Below are 15,174 nucleotides of genomic sequence, written 5' to 3'. Positions count from 1 at the left end.
ATGGAAAACGCTCATAATCCTACATCTAGTTCATATCTTTGTAAATTTTAAAATGCCTTTTTTCTCAACTTGTAGTCCCTTCTTATTTTAAAGGAGTTCATTAAAATAAAAACATAAAGGAGTTCGTTAAAATAGGAAAATTATTTTGAGTGTGTATATCTTTGAATATAAATTATATATATATTCAAAAGAAAATACTACCTTTGTTGGATTTGCAGACTTGCTATAAAGGCCCAGGCCCAGATAGTAAATATTTCAGGCTTTGAGGGCCATATTATCTCTGTTAAAATGACTCAACTCTGCTGTTGTAGCTTGAAAACAGCCATGGACCATACATAAATTAATGGGTGTGGCTGTGTTCCAATAAAACTTTATTTACAAAGACAGAGTAGGCCAGATTTGGCCTGAGGGTATTAGTTTGTTGAGCACTGCTTTATGTGTTTCAAAAAGAATAACTTTTTAATATTCTTTCATTTTGATATTCAGTTTTTTTTTAGCACAAAATTTTATGGTTTATTTGTATAATCAAGGATCTGTGAATTCTCATCCTTCAGATATTCAGGTAAGATTTAAGTTCTGTATTTTATATATTTTTAAAATCTTTTTTACATTGAATAAATGTTTTCCTAATACAGAACCCTGTATTCATAGGGGCTATATTTAAGGATCCATTTATGGCCTCATTTCCCTCATTATTAGCCTTTCCTGAAGTCTTGGTAAATTAAAGAGGAACTGGATGGACTAAGGGCTTCTGCTCTATAGAACACAGGCACCATTTAATTAATTAATTTTCAATTTTGTTGAATAAATGAATATAAATTAAAGACTAATAAAAGCAAACAAATATTGAACACAAAATCATACATTTTAAACCTTTTTTTTACCCCCATCCCATCCATTAATAAATCTTATTGACACTACCCTTTAAATTAGATAGCCAGATCCACCCTCTTCCTCTGTCTCCATCCTGGTAACATTCTTTTCCAAGTAAATGCTTAGATTATTGCTATAACTTCCTGACTAATCTCCTTGTTTCTATACCTTGCCCATCCCCTTAGTTTTCAATGTGACCAACCAGATCAATCTTATTAAAGCCTAGACACGTTGTGTTGTTTCTGTGCTCAGAACCCTCCATGGTTCCAGACCTCCTGTTGTTTACAAAGTGAAAGCCAAAGTCATATCAATATCCTACAGCCTTTATACAGTCTGGTCCTCTTTACCTGACTGAACCTCATTTCCTGTTACTGTCTGTCTTGCTCATTCTGTTCCAGCTATATTGGTCTCCTTGCTATTCTTCAACATACCAGACATGTTCTCCTTCCAGGATCCTCGTACTTTCTGTTTTCTTTGATCCAGATGCTTGCTTTTTCCCGACTCCCAAGATTCCCTTTCCTTAAGGTCTTTGCTTAAAATTACCCTATTAGTCCCTGACTAACTCCTGTTTTAAATTGCTCTCTTACCCTTAGTACTCTCTTACTTTATCTGTTTTGTTTTCTTTATGGTGGTTATCAATATATGATGTGCCATATATTTTATCTATTTATTTTCTGTTTCCCCAGTGCAAAATAATCTTCATGAAGGCAGGGATTTTATTTTACTCTTTTTAATTCACTCATGTATCCCCAGTGCCTAGAAAAATGCCTGGCATATAGTTAGCATGACAAAAATTTGTTGAAAGATTGAATTTGGACACCATGTTGCTTTACTTTTATTGCATAGGACTATCAGTTTCCTTTTCTTGCACCTTCTTCTTCCCCTTAGTTCCATTATAAAACAGTGTGTTAATTAGAAATCTTACATTGGTTTCCACCAAAATTTATAGCACTACTGAATCTTGGAAATTTCATAATCTTCTCCCTGTGATGATGTCTACTATATTTCTAGCTTAATAGTACTGTGATCAGAGACCAAACTTTGATTTCAGTTCTTTAAAATTTCTTGTCTTTCTTCATGGCCCAGAATATGGTGTCATTTTTGTAAATATTCCATGTTCTTTAAAAAGAAAGTACATTCTACAATTTTTATTCTACCTGTATTAGGTTGCTAACATGCTGTTCAGATCTTCTGTGGATTCTGAATGCTTGATTTATCAGTTACTGACAGAAAATGTATCTTTTACTATGATTATTGCATTTCTCTCTTTGCTATTTTTTAAAATTTTGAGCTTATATGGTTTGAAGCTATCTAGTAAGTGAATACAAATTTGGAATATTTATATCTTCCTGATCAGTTGAAATTCTTTTCATTATGAAATATCCCTCTTTATCACTTAGTAATGCTTCTTGCCTTCAAATCTTCATTTTCTGTATTAGTATAGTTTCAGAGTCATCCTTTTGGTTTGTGTTGATATGGTGTATTGTTTTCTAGTTCTTTAATCCTTAAATTTTAGATTTTTTAAATAAAATATGAGATTTTTAAAGAAATCTAGATTCATAATCTTTGTCTTTTAATTCATGACCTAAATTTATATATCAGAAAGCAATTTAAACTAAAATATGGGATAACACTTTGGAAGCAGAGTATAAAATAATAATCCCAAATATTGATCAGAAGAGTAGTTAATATAGTGAAAGTGACATATATAGGGAAACTTTTCCTGAATGTCATTTTATTCATACTGATAAATAAACCATGTAGCCTGTGAAAATATTCAGAAAGTTCTAGCAAGTATAAAAATAAGAAATCATTAGAAATTTGTCAGTCCTAAGTAACTACTTCACTTTTTTTCTTTCCTAGGCTCAGTGCTACTACCACGGGCATATTGAAGGACATCCGAATTCTGTTGTCACACTCAGAACATGCTCTGGATTGAGGTTATTTTTTGTCATTGATATGTGAACATTGTGGTTAATGATATTGGCTGCAGTGAATTTGTTATGCTTATATTAAGTTTGGGGCTTAATATAGGGCTTAAGAGGATTCCCATGTGGAGATAATGCAATGATATCCTCCTCTGAACATGTTTCTTCTCTTGTATCTCCTCATTTTCCTTGCTGACCAGAGACATTTCTAACCTCTTTTAAGGTTTATATTTCCTAGTCTCCTTGTTCTATATCTTTTTTTTTTTTAAGCTACAGAAATGACAACTGAATGTAAATGACTACAGCAAGTTGGAAGAGCTGTTTAGGATAGCTTATTTTTTCAGCAAATGGATATGTTTCGTACCTACCATGTGTCACCTACTGGCCTAGTGTTTGGAGATACAAAGATAAATAAAGATAAACAAGGCATACTTTTTCTTAAGGAAAATCACCTTCAGGGAGAGGAGGCAAATTCTCTATTAGCAAATAATTACTAATATAGTATTCACATTTTTCTAATAATATCACTGTCTTATATGCTAACAATTGTAAGGTTTCTTCCTTAGTGCTTAGAGTTTTCCATTCTGTCAGGAAATTCTTCATCCTCATTTTTATAGTTAGCATAGGATCCTTATTTTAACACATAAGTGTTCCTCAGTGCTTGTTACATAGAACCCTAAAATTTAGTTTTTGGGAAGTAGCTACTTAAACTGTAACCTGTAGTCAGAGAAGAGTAGTTATGAAAGTTGTCTATTTTTTAAAATCTTGCTTTTCTTATTCGGATTGTGTGCATAAAGAAGATTAATAAATGCCTTTTCATAATTACTGCTAAATTTTATTTTTATAAATAAAATTTTACTTATTACATATACTTCTGTTATATAAGCAATGTGATCATTTTTCAAACGCGGTGCCAACCAGAGAGAAATTCATCTATTTCTATTTACTGTTGCTTTCATTAAGCCACTGACTTGGAGAACAGGGAATTCCTTAATCACTGTAACGCTGTATATTTATACACCTTGCAAATAATTATGTAGTTTCTGCTGCCTTTATATCTATAGAGAGAATCGAATGGAAAGTTAATTTTTTGGATTGCAGGAGATCTTTTGTCTCTTCAAAATTATCTCCATAATGTAAAGAGTTTGGGTCAAAATACGGAGCTCAAAAATGTTCTTTACCCTCCTCTTCCTCCTCCTCCTTTTGGATTCTGTCAGAGTTCTATAATAGAGAATTGATTAAAAGCACTTACAGTTTTTGGGGCACCTGCGTGGCTCAGTCGTTAAGCATCTGCCTTCAGCTCAGATCGTGATCTCAGAGTCCTGGAATCGAGCCCCACATTGGGCCCCCTGAAGTCTGCTTCTCCCTCTCCCACTCCCCCTGCTTGTGTTCCCTCTCTTGCTCTCTCTCTGTCAAATAAATAAATAAAATCTTTAAAAAAAAAAAGCACTTACAGTTTTATTCTTAATATTACAGAGGAATACTGCAATTTGAAAATGTTTCTTATGGAATCGAGCCTCTGGAATCTGCAGTTGAATTTCAACATCTTCTTTATAAATTAAGGAATGGAAATGGTGAATTTGAAGATCTTACTGAAAATAACCAAGGCATAGAACAAAACCCAGTGGACTATAAAATTTTTGTAAGTGAAAAGGTGAGTTTGTGTATGTTTTGTTACTATTTTCAAGGCAATTATTGTCCTTACTTAATTTATGTGAAAGAAGATTATATTAATGTATTGTATAACTGTAGCAAATATTCTTTCCTTCAGAACATCCTCATCTTTTCTTAATGTTACAATTTCCTTTGAACCATAAATGGCCTTTTCCTTGCATCAATTGATCATCTACTTTTTTATGATACATTTTTATTCTAATTCTTATTTTGTTATATACTCACAACTTTCTAAAGACTAGTGTGTATTCAGTGTAAATTTAAGAAACTAAATTCCTGCTTTTGTGTCTGTATTCCTGGAAGTTATTTAAAGGCCAGTATTTTTTTTTTCAGCTGTAGTCAAATTTTATTCTTTCTGTATCTAAAGCTCAGCACGTCTTTTGATTCAGGGGAATTTTTTTTATTAGTTATTGGGGTAGAATTTAATGATTCATCAGTTGCATGTAACACCCAGTGCTCATTACATCAAGTGCTTTCCTTAATGCCCATCACCCAATTACCCCTTCCCCCCCACACCTCCCCTCAGCAAACCTCAGTTTGTTTCCGGAGTTAAGAGTCTCTCATGATTTGCTTCCCTCTCTATTTTCATCTTATTTTGTTTTTCCTTTCCTTTCCCTATGTTCATCTATTTTGTCTCTTAAATTCCACATATGAGTGAAATCATATGGTATTTGTCTTTCTTTTACTGACTTATTTCATTTAGCATAATACCCTCTATTTCCATCCATGTCATTGCAAATGGCAAGATTTCATTCTTTTTGAAGGCTGAGTAGTATTCCATTGTATATATATGCCACATCTTCTTCATCCATTCATCTATTGATGGACCTCTGGGCTCTTGCCAAAGTTTGGCTATTGTGGACACTGCTGCTATAAACATTGGGGTGTATGTGTCCCTTTGAATCAGTATGTTTGCATACTTTGGGTGCAATTGGTAGGTCATACAGTAGTTCTATTTTTAACTTTGAGGAACCTCCATACGTTTTCTGGATTGACTGCACTAGTTTGCATTCCCAACAACAAGAGTAAGAGGGTTCCCATTCTCTGGATCCTCGTCAACATCTGTTGTTTCCTGAGTTGTTCATTTTAGCCATTCTGACTGGTGTGAGGTGGTATTTCTTTGTGGTTTTGATTTGTATTTCCCTGATGCCAAGTGATGTTGAACATTGTTTCATGTGTATGTTGGCCACTTGTATGTCTTCTTTGGAGAAATGTCTGTTCATGTCTTCTGCCCATTTCTTGACTGGATTATTTGTTTTTTGGGTGTTGAGTTTGACAAGTTCTTTATTGATTTTGGATACTAGCCCTTTATCTGATAAGAAATTTGCAAATATCTTCTCCCATTCCATAGATTGCCTTTTAGTTTTGTTGATTGTTTCCTTTGCTGTGCAAAAGATTTTCATCTTGATGAAATCCCAGTAATTCATCTTTGCTTTTATTTCTCTTGCCTTTGGAGATGTGTCTAGTGAGAAGTTGCTGAGGCTGAGGTCTAAGAAGCTGCTGCCTGTGTTCTCCTCTAGGATTTTGATGAATTCCTGTCTCACATTTAGGTGTTTCATCCATTTTGAGTCTGTTTTTGTGTACGGTGTAAGAAAATGATCCAGTTTCATTCTTCTGCATGGAATATCTTCTTCCATCCTTTCACTTTCAGTTTGTATCTATCTTTAGGCCTCAAATGAATCTTTTATGGGCAGCATATATGGGTCTTGTTTTTTTAATGCATTCCCTTATCCTGTGCCTTTTGATTGAAACATTTAGTCCACTTACATTTAAGGTTATTATTGGTAGGTGTGTACTTACTGCCATTTTGATAATTATTTTCTGGTTGATTTTTTTAGTTCTTTTTGTCCCTTCTTCTATTGCTCTCCTACCTGTGTGATTCGATGACTTTTTTCTGTTATACATGGATTCTTTTGTCCTTATTTTATTGTGTATCTATTATAGGTTTTTGGTTTGTGATTACCATGAGGTTCATATACAACAACTTATGTATGTAGCCATCTTTTTATTTTTTATTTATTTTTTAAAAATTTTCTTTATTTGACAGGGAGAGAGAGAGAGAGCACAAGAAGGTGGAGCAGCAGGCAGAGGGAGAGGGAGAAGTAGGCTCCCTGCTAAGCAGAGAGCCCAGTACAGGGTAGATTCCAAGACCCTGGGATCATGACCTGAGCCAAAGGCAGCTGCTTAACCACCTGAGCCACCCAGGGGCCCCTATAGCCGTCTTTTTAAAGTTGATGATCTCTTTATTTTGAATACATTCTAAAAGCACTACATTTTTATTCCCCCTCCATGTTCTAATTTGATTTCATATTTTCATCTTTTATTTTTCCTTAACCAATTATTGTAGATATAGTTGATTTTGTTGCTTTTGTCTTTTCACCTTCATACTAACTTATAAATGCTTGATCCACTACCTTCACTTTACTTTTACCAGTAAGATTTTACTTTCATAATTTTCTTACTTGTAGATACGACTTTTTCTTATCTACTTAAGTAAGTCCCTTTGACATTTCTGTAAGTCTGGTTTAGTGTGATGAACTTCTTTAACCTTTGGGAAACTTTATCTCTCCTTCAATTCTAATGAAAGCCCTGCTGGATAGAGTATTCTTGTTTGTAGGTTTTTTCCATTCAGAACTTTGAATATATCATGGCAATCCCTTCTGGCCTGAAAAGTTTATGCTGAAAAATCATCTGATGGGTTTATGGCTGTTCCTTTGTTTATAACTAGTTACTTTTCTTCTGCTGCTCTTAAGATTCTCTCTTTATCTTTATTTTTTGACATTTTAATTATTATCTTGCTGTAGATCTTTTTGGGTTCATCTTGTTTGGTCCTCTCTGTGCTCCCTGAACCTGGACGTCTGTTTCCTTTTCCTGATAAGGGACATTTTCAGCTATTATATCTTCAGATAAGTATTTTGCCTGTTTCTTTTCTCTTCTACTCCTGGAACCCCTATAATAAGAATGTTAGTATGCCTGATGTTGTCCTAGAGGACCCTTAAACTATTCTCCTTCTTAAAACTCTTTTTTCTTTTTGCCGGTCGGCTTGAGTACTTTCCGTTACCCTGTCTTCTGGATCACTGATCTGTTCTTCTGCATCCTCTACTCTGCTGTTGATTCTCTCTAATGTATTTTTCATCCAGGTGTTGTATTCTTCAGCTCTGGTTATTTTTTATTTAAGTATTTTTTATCTCTTTGTTGAAGTTCTGTGTGTTCATCCTATCTTCTCCAAGTTTAGTTATCAGATTTATGACTATTACTTTGAACTCTGCCAGAGAGATTGCTTATCTCCATTTTGTTTAGTTCTTTCTCAAGGTTTGTCTTGTTCTTTCATTTAGAACATATTCCTCTGTCTCCTCATTTTGCCTGACTACCTCTTTCTGTCTGTGTATTAGGTAGATCAGCTATGGCTCCTTATTTTGAAGGTATGGTCTTATTTAGAAGGTATCCTGTGGGGCCCAGAGCACAATTTTCCCTCATCACCAGAATGAGGCACTCTAGGGGTGTCCTCTGTTTGAGATCTGTGTGCCCTTCTGTTGTGACTATGCCACAACTGCTTTGGATGGTTTCATGGGCAGGGCTAGCCCCTGTTGTGGTTGGGTGCAAGCCAAGTCACAACTGTTGCTGCTGCACTGGTGGGCAGGGCTTCCCCCTGCCTTTCCATCAGGCAAATGCTCCTTTGGAAGGTCTTGTCGTGGCCAAGGCCGCCTGCTTGGTGTGTTAAGTCGGTAGCCACTTTGGGGGCTGTTGGTCCTGGCTAGGTATGCCTGCTGGGTGTGATAGAGGAGGACCACCTTGGAGGAGTACCTGCCAGAGTGGGTGGGTTAGACAGAACCAGTCCTCAAGGGAACCCTGGGATGGGGTGTACAGTGCTAACAAGGTAGATGGAAAGTGTCAGAACTGGTACCAACCAATATTGGGCCAGCTAGGCAGAAGGAGGGTGAGAAAAATAGCCCCTACCTGCTTTTCTGTTCTTAGAGCAAGTTTTTACAGGTCTCTGTCCCTCTGACATATACCCTAAAATTAGTCATTAAATTTTCAAACTGCTGCCTCTGTGCTGGGCTTCAGAATGAGTGGATATGTGCACAGGCTCTTTAAAAGCACAGTTTCAGTTTCCTATAGCCCTCTAACACTCCTGGAATTAAACCCTGCTGATTTTTAAAGCCGTATATTATGAGGGCTTATCTTTCCACTACAGGCCCCCAGTGTAGGGAGTACCTAATGTGGCTCTCAAACCCCTTGCTCTTCAGGGAGGCAAAAGTCAACAAAATGGAAGGAGAGAAAATTCTTGCAAACCATATACCTGATAAGAGGTTAATATCTAATATATGTAAGAAACTCATACAATTCATAGCAAAAATAAATAATGAGATTTAAAAATGGCAAATACCTAAATAGACATTTTTCTAAAGAAGGCATACAGATGGCCATCGGATATATGAAAAGGTGTTTGCCATCACTAATCATCAAGGAAATGCAGATCAAAACCACAATCAAATATCGTCTCACACCTATTAGGATGGCTATTACCAAAAAGACAAAAGGTTAACAATTGTTGGTGAGGCTGTGGAGAAGAGGGAACCTTTTTGCACTGTTGGTGGGAATGCAAATTGTTGCAGCCACTGTGGAAAACAATATGGAGATTCCTCAAAAAGTTAAAAATGAACTACCTATGATCCAGAAATTTTACTTCTGGGTATATATCCATAGGAAATGAAATTAGTATCTTGAAGAGATACTTCTACTCGTCCATCTTGAGAATATATATTTATATTTATACAGTGGAATATTCAGCCTTGAAAAGGGAAATCTTCCCATTTGTGACAACATGGATGAACCTGGAGGTATGCTAAGTGAAATAAGCCACACACAGAAAGACAAATACTACCTGACTTCACTTATATAGTGCAATCTTAAAATAGTCAAACTCCTAGAAGCAAAGAGTAAAAGGGTCGTTGCTAGGAGCTGAGGACAAGAAGAAATGGGGAGATGTTGGTCAAATGGTACAAAGTTTCAGTTAGGCAAGATAAGTAACTTTTGGAGATTAAATATATAGTAATATGGCTACAGTTAACAACAGTGCATTGTAAACTTGAAATTTGCTGAGTATTGATCTTTTGCGTTTTTATTATGACACAAAAAAGAAAATGGTCACTATGTGAGGTGGGTATGTTAATTAGCCTGATTATGACAATTATTTTACAATATATATCTATCAAAATATCAAGTCTTATACTGTAAATGTATATAATTTTTGTCAATTACAACTCAATAAAGTAGAAAAATGATTTTAAAAGTACAGAAAAAACAATTTATGAAAGTTTTATATGCTTTTAAGTGCTCTTTTTCTTTTTTCTAGTCGGAATCAGCTGTTCCAGATTTAATTCCTCTTTATCTAGAAATGCATATTGTGGTGGATAAAGCTTTGGTATGTATTTTTTTTTCCTTGCTTTTAGATATTTGGTGTGAATGTATAATTATCCCTAGCAGAAAGGAACTTAAAAATTCCAATCTTTTTACTACATGTTGTAGAGAGAACAGTGGAAAAATTTGCAAACTGAAAAACCAAATACTCAAAATTACATATTTCTATCAGAAATGTTTTATTTGAAATCTTTACATAAAAATGAATAACAAAATTATTTTTGGGCTGGTACTTCACATTTTTAGGAACTCTCTCCATCCACAATATTTTTAATGGTGATATTTGTTTCAAGTGAAAGTCTTTAAGCTTTTAGTTATTGTTTTTAGGGCACTTGAAGAGCCGTGTGTAGCCTAGGGAATGTTTTGTCCTACAAAGTATTTATTGGCACAAAAGTGATGACAGTATAACTATGAGAACTGCTTACATTCCTGTATCAAGACTTTTTTTTGAGCAGTTTTTAAATGTTCACCTGTTCCAGTATATTGTTTACCTGGTAAAACATACTTCTAAATCCCTGATTCCCAAAAACTGGGTTCTCTATTCTGTTCCATTGGTCTATGTGTCTGTTTTTATGCCAGTACCATGCTGTCTTTGTGAACACGGCTTTGTAGTACAACTTGAAATCTGGCATTGTGATGCCCCCTGCTTTGTTTTTCCTTTTCAACACTTCCTTGGCGATTCGGGGCCTTTTCTGGTTCCACACAAATTTAAGGGCTGTTTGTTCCAGTTCTTTGAAGAATATTCCATGCTCATGCATTGGAAGAATTAACATAGTTAAAGTGTCCATGCTACCCAGAGCAATGTACGCTATCAATGCTATCCCGATCAAAATACCAATGACATTTTTCAGAGAAGGTTCTTTTTAAAAAAAACCTTCAAGTTTAGTATGATTAATACACAGGGTTGAAGAAGGAAAATGGGAAGAGGTAAATTGAAGAACTGACAGAATATTTGGATTTTATCCTAATGGTAATGCAGCATCATTAAAAAGATTTTAAAGAAGGGACTGATAGATTCATGTTTTCATTTTAGAATCATCATTTTTGTAATAGTGTAGGGACTGGATTGCTGATGGGATAGTTGGAGACATTTAAGAGACTATTCCAATAATCAAGTCGAACATTTACTAATTAGTAGTATTAGTAATAGAAAAAAAGCAATTTTAAAAGTTACTGCTGAGGTTGAATTAGAAGGACTTAAATTGATTTGATTTATCCATTCTCTTTTTTTTTTTTTTTTTAAAGATTTTATTTATTTATTTGACATAGACAGCTAGCGAGAGAGGGAACACAGCAGGGGGAGTGGGAGAGGAAGAAGCAGGCTCATAGCAGAGGAGCCTGATGTGGGGCTCGATCCCAGAACGCCGGGATCACGCCCTGAGCCGAAGGCAGATGCTTAACCGCTGTGCCACCCAGGCGCCCCAAGATTTATCCATTCTCTTAATAAATTTATTGAACATCATGTAGATGCCAATTACTATTATACTTATTGTGGTTGCAGCTGTGAAAAAGTTCTGCTCTTACGGAACATGCAGTATCATAAATGTTGGAGGTCATAGATGATAATACCATTAATTAAAGTAGTGGAAAGGTAAGTAGGACCACATTTTTGAGGGAGAATCATGAGCTTCGTTTAAGATATGTTAAATTTGATGGTCCTGTGGAACATGCAAGTGTTGCTATACTTTAGAGAGGTGATTTATAGATATTGAATTTGACATTGACACATTCCACAAAGCTTATTTAGATTTCAGCAGTTGTATATACACTAATTTGTGTGTGTGTGTATAGTTTTATGCACTAGGATCACATATGCAGCCTTGTATAATCATTGTCACAATCAAGACACTCAATAGAACCATCACTACAAGGCTCTGTTACATTATTTCTTCATAGTCACATCCATTTCTCCCTACTTCCCTACACTTCGTAACCTCTGGCAGTTGCTAATCTGTTCTGCTTTCCTTGGTTTCAGGAATATTGCATAAATGTTATCTTGTAGTATATATCCTTTGGAGATTTTTTAAATACTCAGCATAATTGTCTTAAGGTTTATCCAAACTGTTTCATTTATCAACAGTTTAGTCAGTTCCTTTTTATTAATAATCATTATTCCATGGTATGAATGTGCCACAGTTCGTTTAACTAGTTAACTACTGAAGGACATATGAATTATTTCCAGCTTTGGGCTAATAAGAATAAAACTGTTACGAACATTTATGAATATGTTTTTTTGTGAGCATCAGTTTTTATTTCTTTAAGATAAGTGCCCAGGAGTGTGGGGCGCCCTGGGCAGCTCAGTTGGTTAGGTATCTGACTTGTGATTTTGGGTCAGGTCAGGATCTCATGGGTTGTGGGATTGAGCCCTGTGTCGAAGATAGTCTCCCTCTGCCTCTCCCCCCACTTGTGCTCACTCTTTCTCTCTTGAATAAATCTTAAAAAATACAAATAAATGCCGAGGAGTGCAATTTCTGTGTCATATGGTAAGTATATTGTTTGTTTTGAAAGGAGCTGCTAAATTTTCCAGAGTGGCTGTACAATTTTACATTCCCACCAGCATATATGAGTGATCCAGTTTATATTTATTTTTTTAAATTTGTTACTGTCTTATTTCGAACTGTTCTAACCCCAAAGCAGCCTCAAAGTTCTGAGAGTAGACGGAGAGTATATCTCAAAAATATTTTGTATAACAGATTGTATTTAATTTTAAAATTAATTTTGTTTTTCAGTATGATTACTTGGGCTCTGATAGCATGATAGTAGCAAATAAAGTCATTGAAATTATTGGCCTTGTAAATTCGGTAAGTATTTTCCTTTTCATACTAGTTAGAAAAATTTATACTAGTTTTGAATTTATAATGTACATTAACTTCACTTGGCATTTCTGAATAATTAACCCATCTATACAAACTGAGTATGGATTTGTCAAAGCATTGAATTAATTTCTTGATTATTGTAAAATAACATAAAGATTAATTTTTCATGTATTTCTCTCTTTTGTTTTTAGATGTTTGCCCAATTTAAAGTTACTGTTGTGCTGTCATCGTTGGAGTTGTGGTCAGATAAAAATAAGATTTCTACAGTTGGTGAGGCAGATGAAGTATTGCGCAGATTTTTAGAATGGAAAAAGTTCTATCTTACTCTAAGGCCTCATGATATTGCATATTTATTCATGTAAGAATAATGTTTCAGTATTCTTAGAAAAAGATCTGTGATGATGATGTGGCTTTATTTAGGGAATTTTTATCTATCGGTGACTATTAACACATTATTATGTGCTTCACTCAGGCCTCATATCCTCTTTCTGTCAGTAAAAGAAGCTTGCTAAAATTTATTTCTGTGCTTATTAGCTTTTTACTAATGAGGAGATTGAGATTTCTAGGAGATTGAGAACCTCTAGAGATTCTAGAGGTTAAACAGTTTCAGGATTCTTGGATCTAGTGGTGTCCTGATTTGAACCCACAGGTTTTAACCCCAGAGCCCATAATTTTAATCACTACCTAAAAAAATGGGATTTATCTTACAAAGTTTCTATTTTTGTTATGAAGTTGGATCAAAGGTTCAGGAAAGTAGGTTAAAAATAGTTTACCCTAATGAATTTTCTGCATTATTTTTAAGAACTAGTTTTCTTTTTTGTTTTGTTATAGTTTTTATTATGGGAAATTTCAAGCATAACGGCAGTCGAGAAAGTAAAATAATGAATCCTCATCTAACTTACATATCCATAAAACAATTAACAGTTTATGGCTAATTTTTTTCTTTTTCTCACCCCCTCAAACTCAGTTATTTTGAAGAAAGTCCTATGTGTCATATTTTTTACATATCTCTGAAAGATAAGGATTCTTTAAAACGTATTCGCAATACCGTTATCACACCTAAAAAAATGGCATTCCTTAAAGTCATCATTGTTTAGTCAGGGTTCAAATTTTGCATATTTTCTAAAATATTTATATTTTACAGTTGGTTGGTTCAAATCTGTATCCATGCAAGGTCCACATATTCCATTCATTTGATATGTCTCTTATTCTCTTTAAATCTGTGGGTTTCATTTCTGTTATATTTTCTTTCCAGTTTATTTGTTGAAGAAATCAATATAAGTTTTCTTTTTTTTTTTTTTTTTTTAAAGATTTTATTTATTTATTCAACAGAGATAGAGACAGCCAGCGAGAGAGGGAACACAAGCAGGGGGAGTGGGAGAGGAAGAAGCAGGCTCACAGCAGAAGAGCCTGATGTGGGGCTCGATCCCACAACGCAGGGATCACGCCCTGAGCCGAAGGCAGACGCCCAACCGCGGTGCCACCCAGGCGCCCCCAATATAAGTTTTCTAATAATTAATTATAACCATATATTTTTAATTGAACTCATATAAAATTTAGTAACAATTATAATCAGCAATATCTTTCAACAAATCTGTATATACATATTTTTAAATTGATGTGTCAATATTTCCTTTGCAAGTGAGAGATTAAAAATTTTCCCACATCTCTGCCAACAATAAGTGTTATTGATCTTTTCATTTTTTTTGTCAGTCTGATTCATTAATGTCAGTGCTATTTATTTACTCTTAGGTTTTAATTTTAATTTCCATTAGTTAACATACAGTGTTATATTAATTTCAGGTGTACCATATAGTGATTCAAAACTTCCATACAACACCAGGTGCTCATCACAAGTGCACTCCTCAAACCTCATCACCTCTTTAACCCATCACCTTACCCAACTCCCCTCTGATAACCATCAGTTTGTTCTCTATAGTTAAGTCTGTTTCTTAGTTTGCCTCTCCCTCTCTTTTCTTCCCTATGCTCATTTGTTTTGTTTTCTAAATTCCACATATGAGTGAAATCATGTGGTATTTGTCTTTCTTGAACTGACTTATTTCCCTTAGCATAATATTCTCAAGCTCCATCCATGTCATTGCAAATGGTAAGATCTCATTCTTTTTTTATGGATGAGTAATATTCCATTGTGTATATATACCATTTTCTCTTTATCTCTTCATCAGTTGAGGGACACTTGGGCCTTTTCCATAACTTGGCAATTGTACATAATGCTGCTTTAATATTGGGGTGTATGTATCCCTTTGAATTAGTATTTTTGTATTCTTTGGGTAAATACCTAGTGCAATTGCTGGATCATAGGGTAGTCCTATTTTTACCTTTTTTTTTTTTTAAAGATTTTATTTATTTATTCGACAGAGATGGAGACAGCCAGCGAGAGAGGGAGCACAAGCAGGGGGAGTGGGAGAGGAAGAAGCAGGCTCACAGCGGAGGAGCCTGCT

The 15,174-nt window shown here is 34.8% G+C and overlaps 1 protein-coding gene across 8 annotated transcripts in view; it reads left to right on the top strand.

Moving 5' to 3' along the window:
• Positions 1-15,174, top strand: part of LOC100473137 (disintegrin and metalloproteinase domain-containing protein 32) — a 175,136-nt gene that overhangs the window by 30,881 nt on the left and 129,081 nt on the right. For all 8 annotated transcript variants that reach the window (XR_004621916.1, XM_034647551.1, XM_034647553.1 and 5 more), the window contains 6 exons: positions 487-562; positions 2,737-2,813; positions 4,278-4,455; positions 9,832-9,900; positions 12,626-12,697; positions 12,904-13,070. Coding sequence is in view for 7 of the 8 variants with exons in the window: in XM_034647551.1 (XP_034503442.1) it covers positions 487-562; positions 2,737-2,813; positions 4,278-4,455; positions 9,832-9,900; positions 12,626-12,697; positions 12,904-13,070 (639 nt within the window). In the remaining variant the exon portion in view is untranslated. The remainder of the gene's footprint in view (positions 1-486; positions 563-2,736; positions 2,814-4,277; positions 4,456-9,831; positions 9,901-12,625; positions 12,698-12,903; positions 13,071-15,174) is intronic.

The sequence above is a fragment of the Ailuropoda melanoleuca genome, chromosome 18, assembly GCF_002007445.2.
Source record: "Ailuropoda melanoleuca isolate Jingjing chromosome 18, ASM200744v2, whole genome shotgun sequence".
In the NCBI taxonomy this organism is placed as follows: domain Eukaryota; kingdom Metazoa; phylum Chordata; class Mammalia; order Carnivora; family Ursidae; genus Ailuropoda; species Ailuropoda melanoleuca.
The sequence above is the reverse complement of the archived record's forward strand: the minus strand, read 5'-3'. Positions and strand labels throughout refer to the sequence as shown.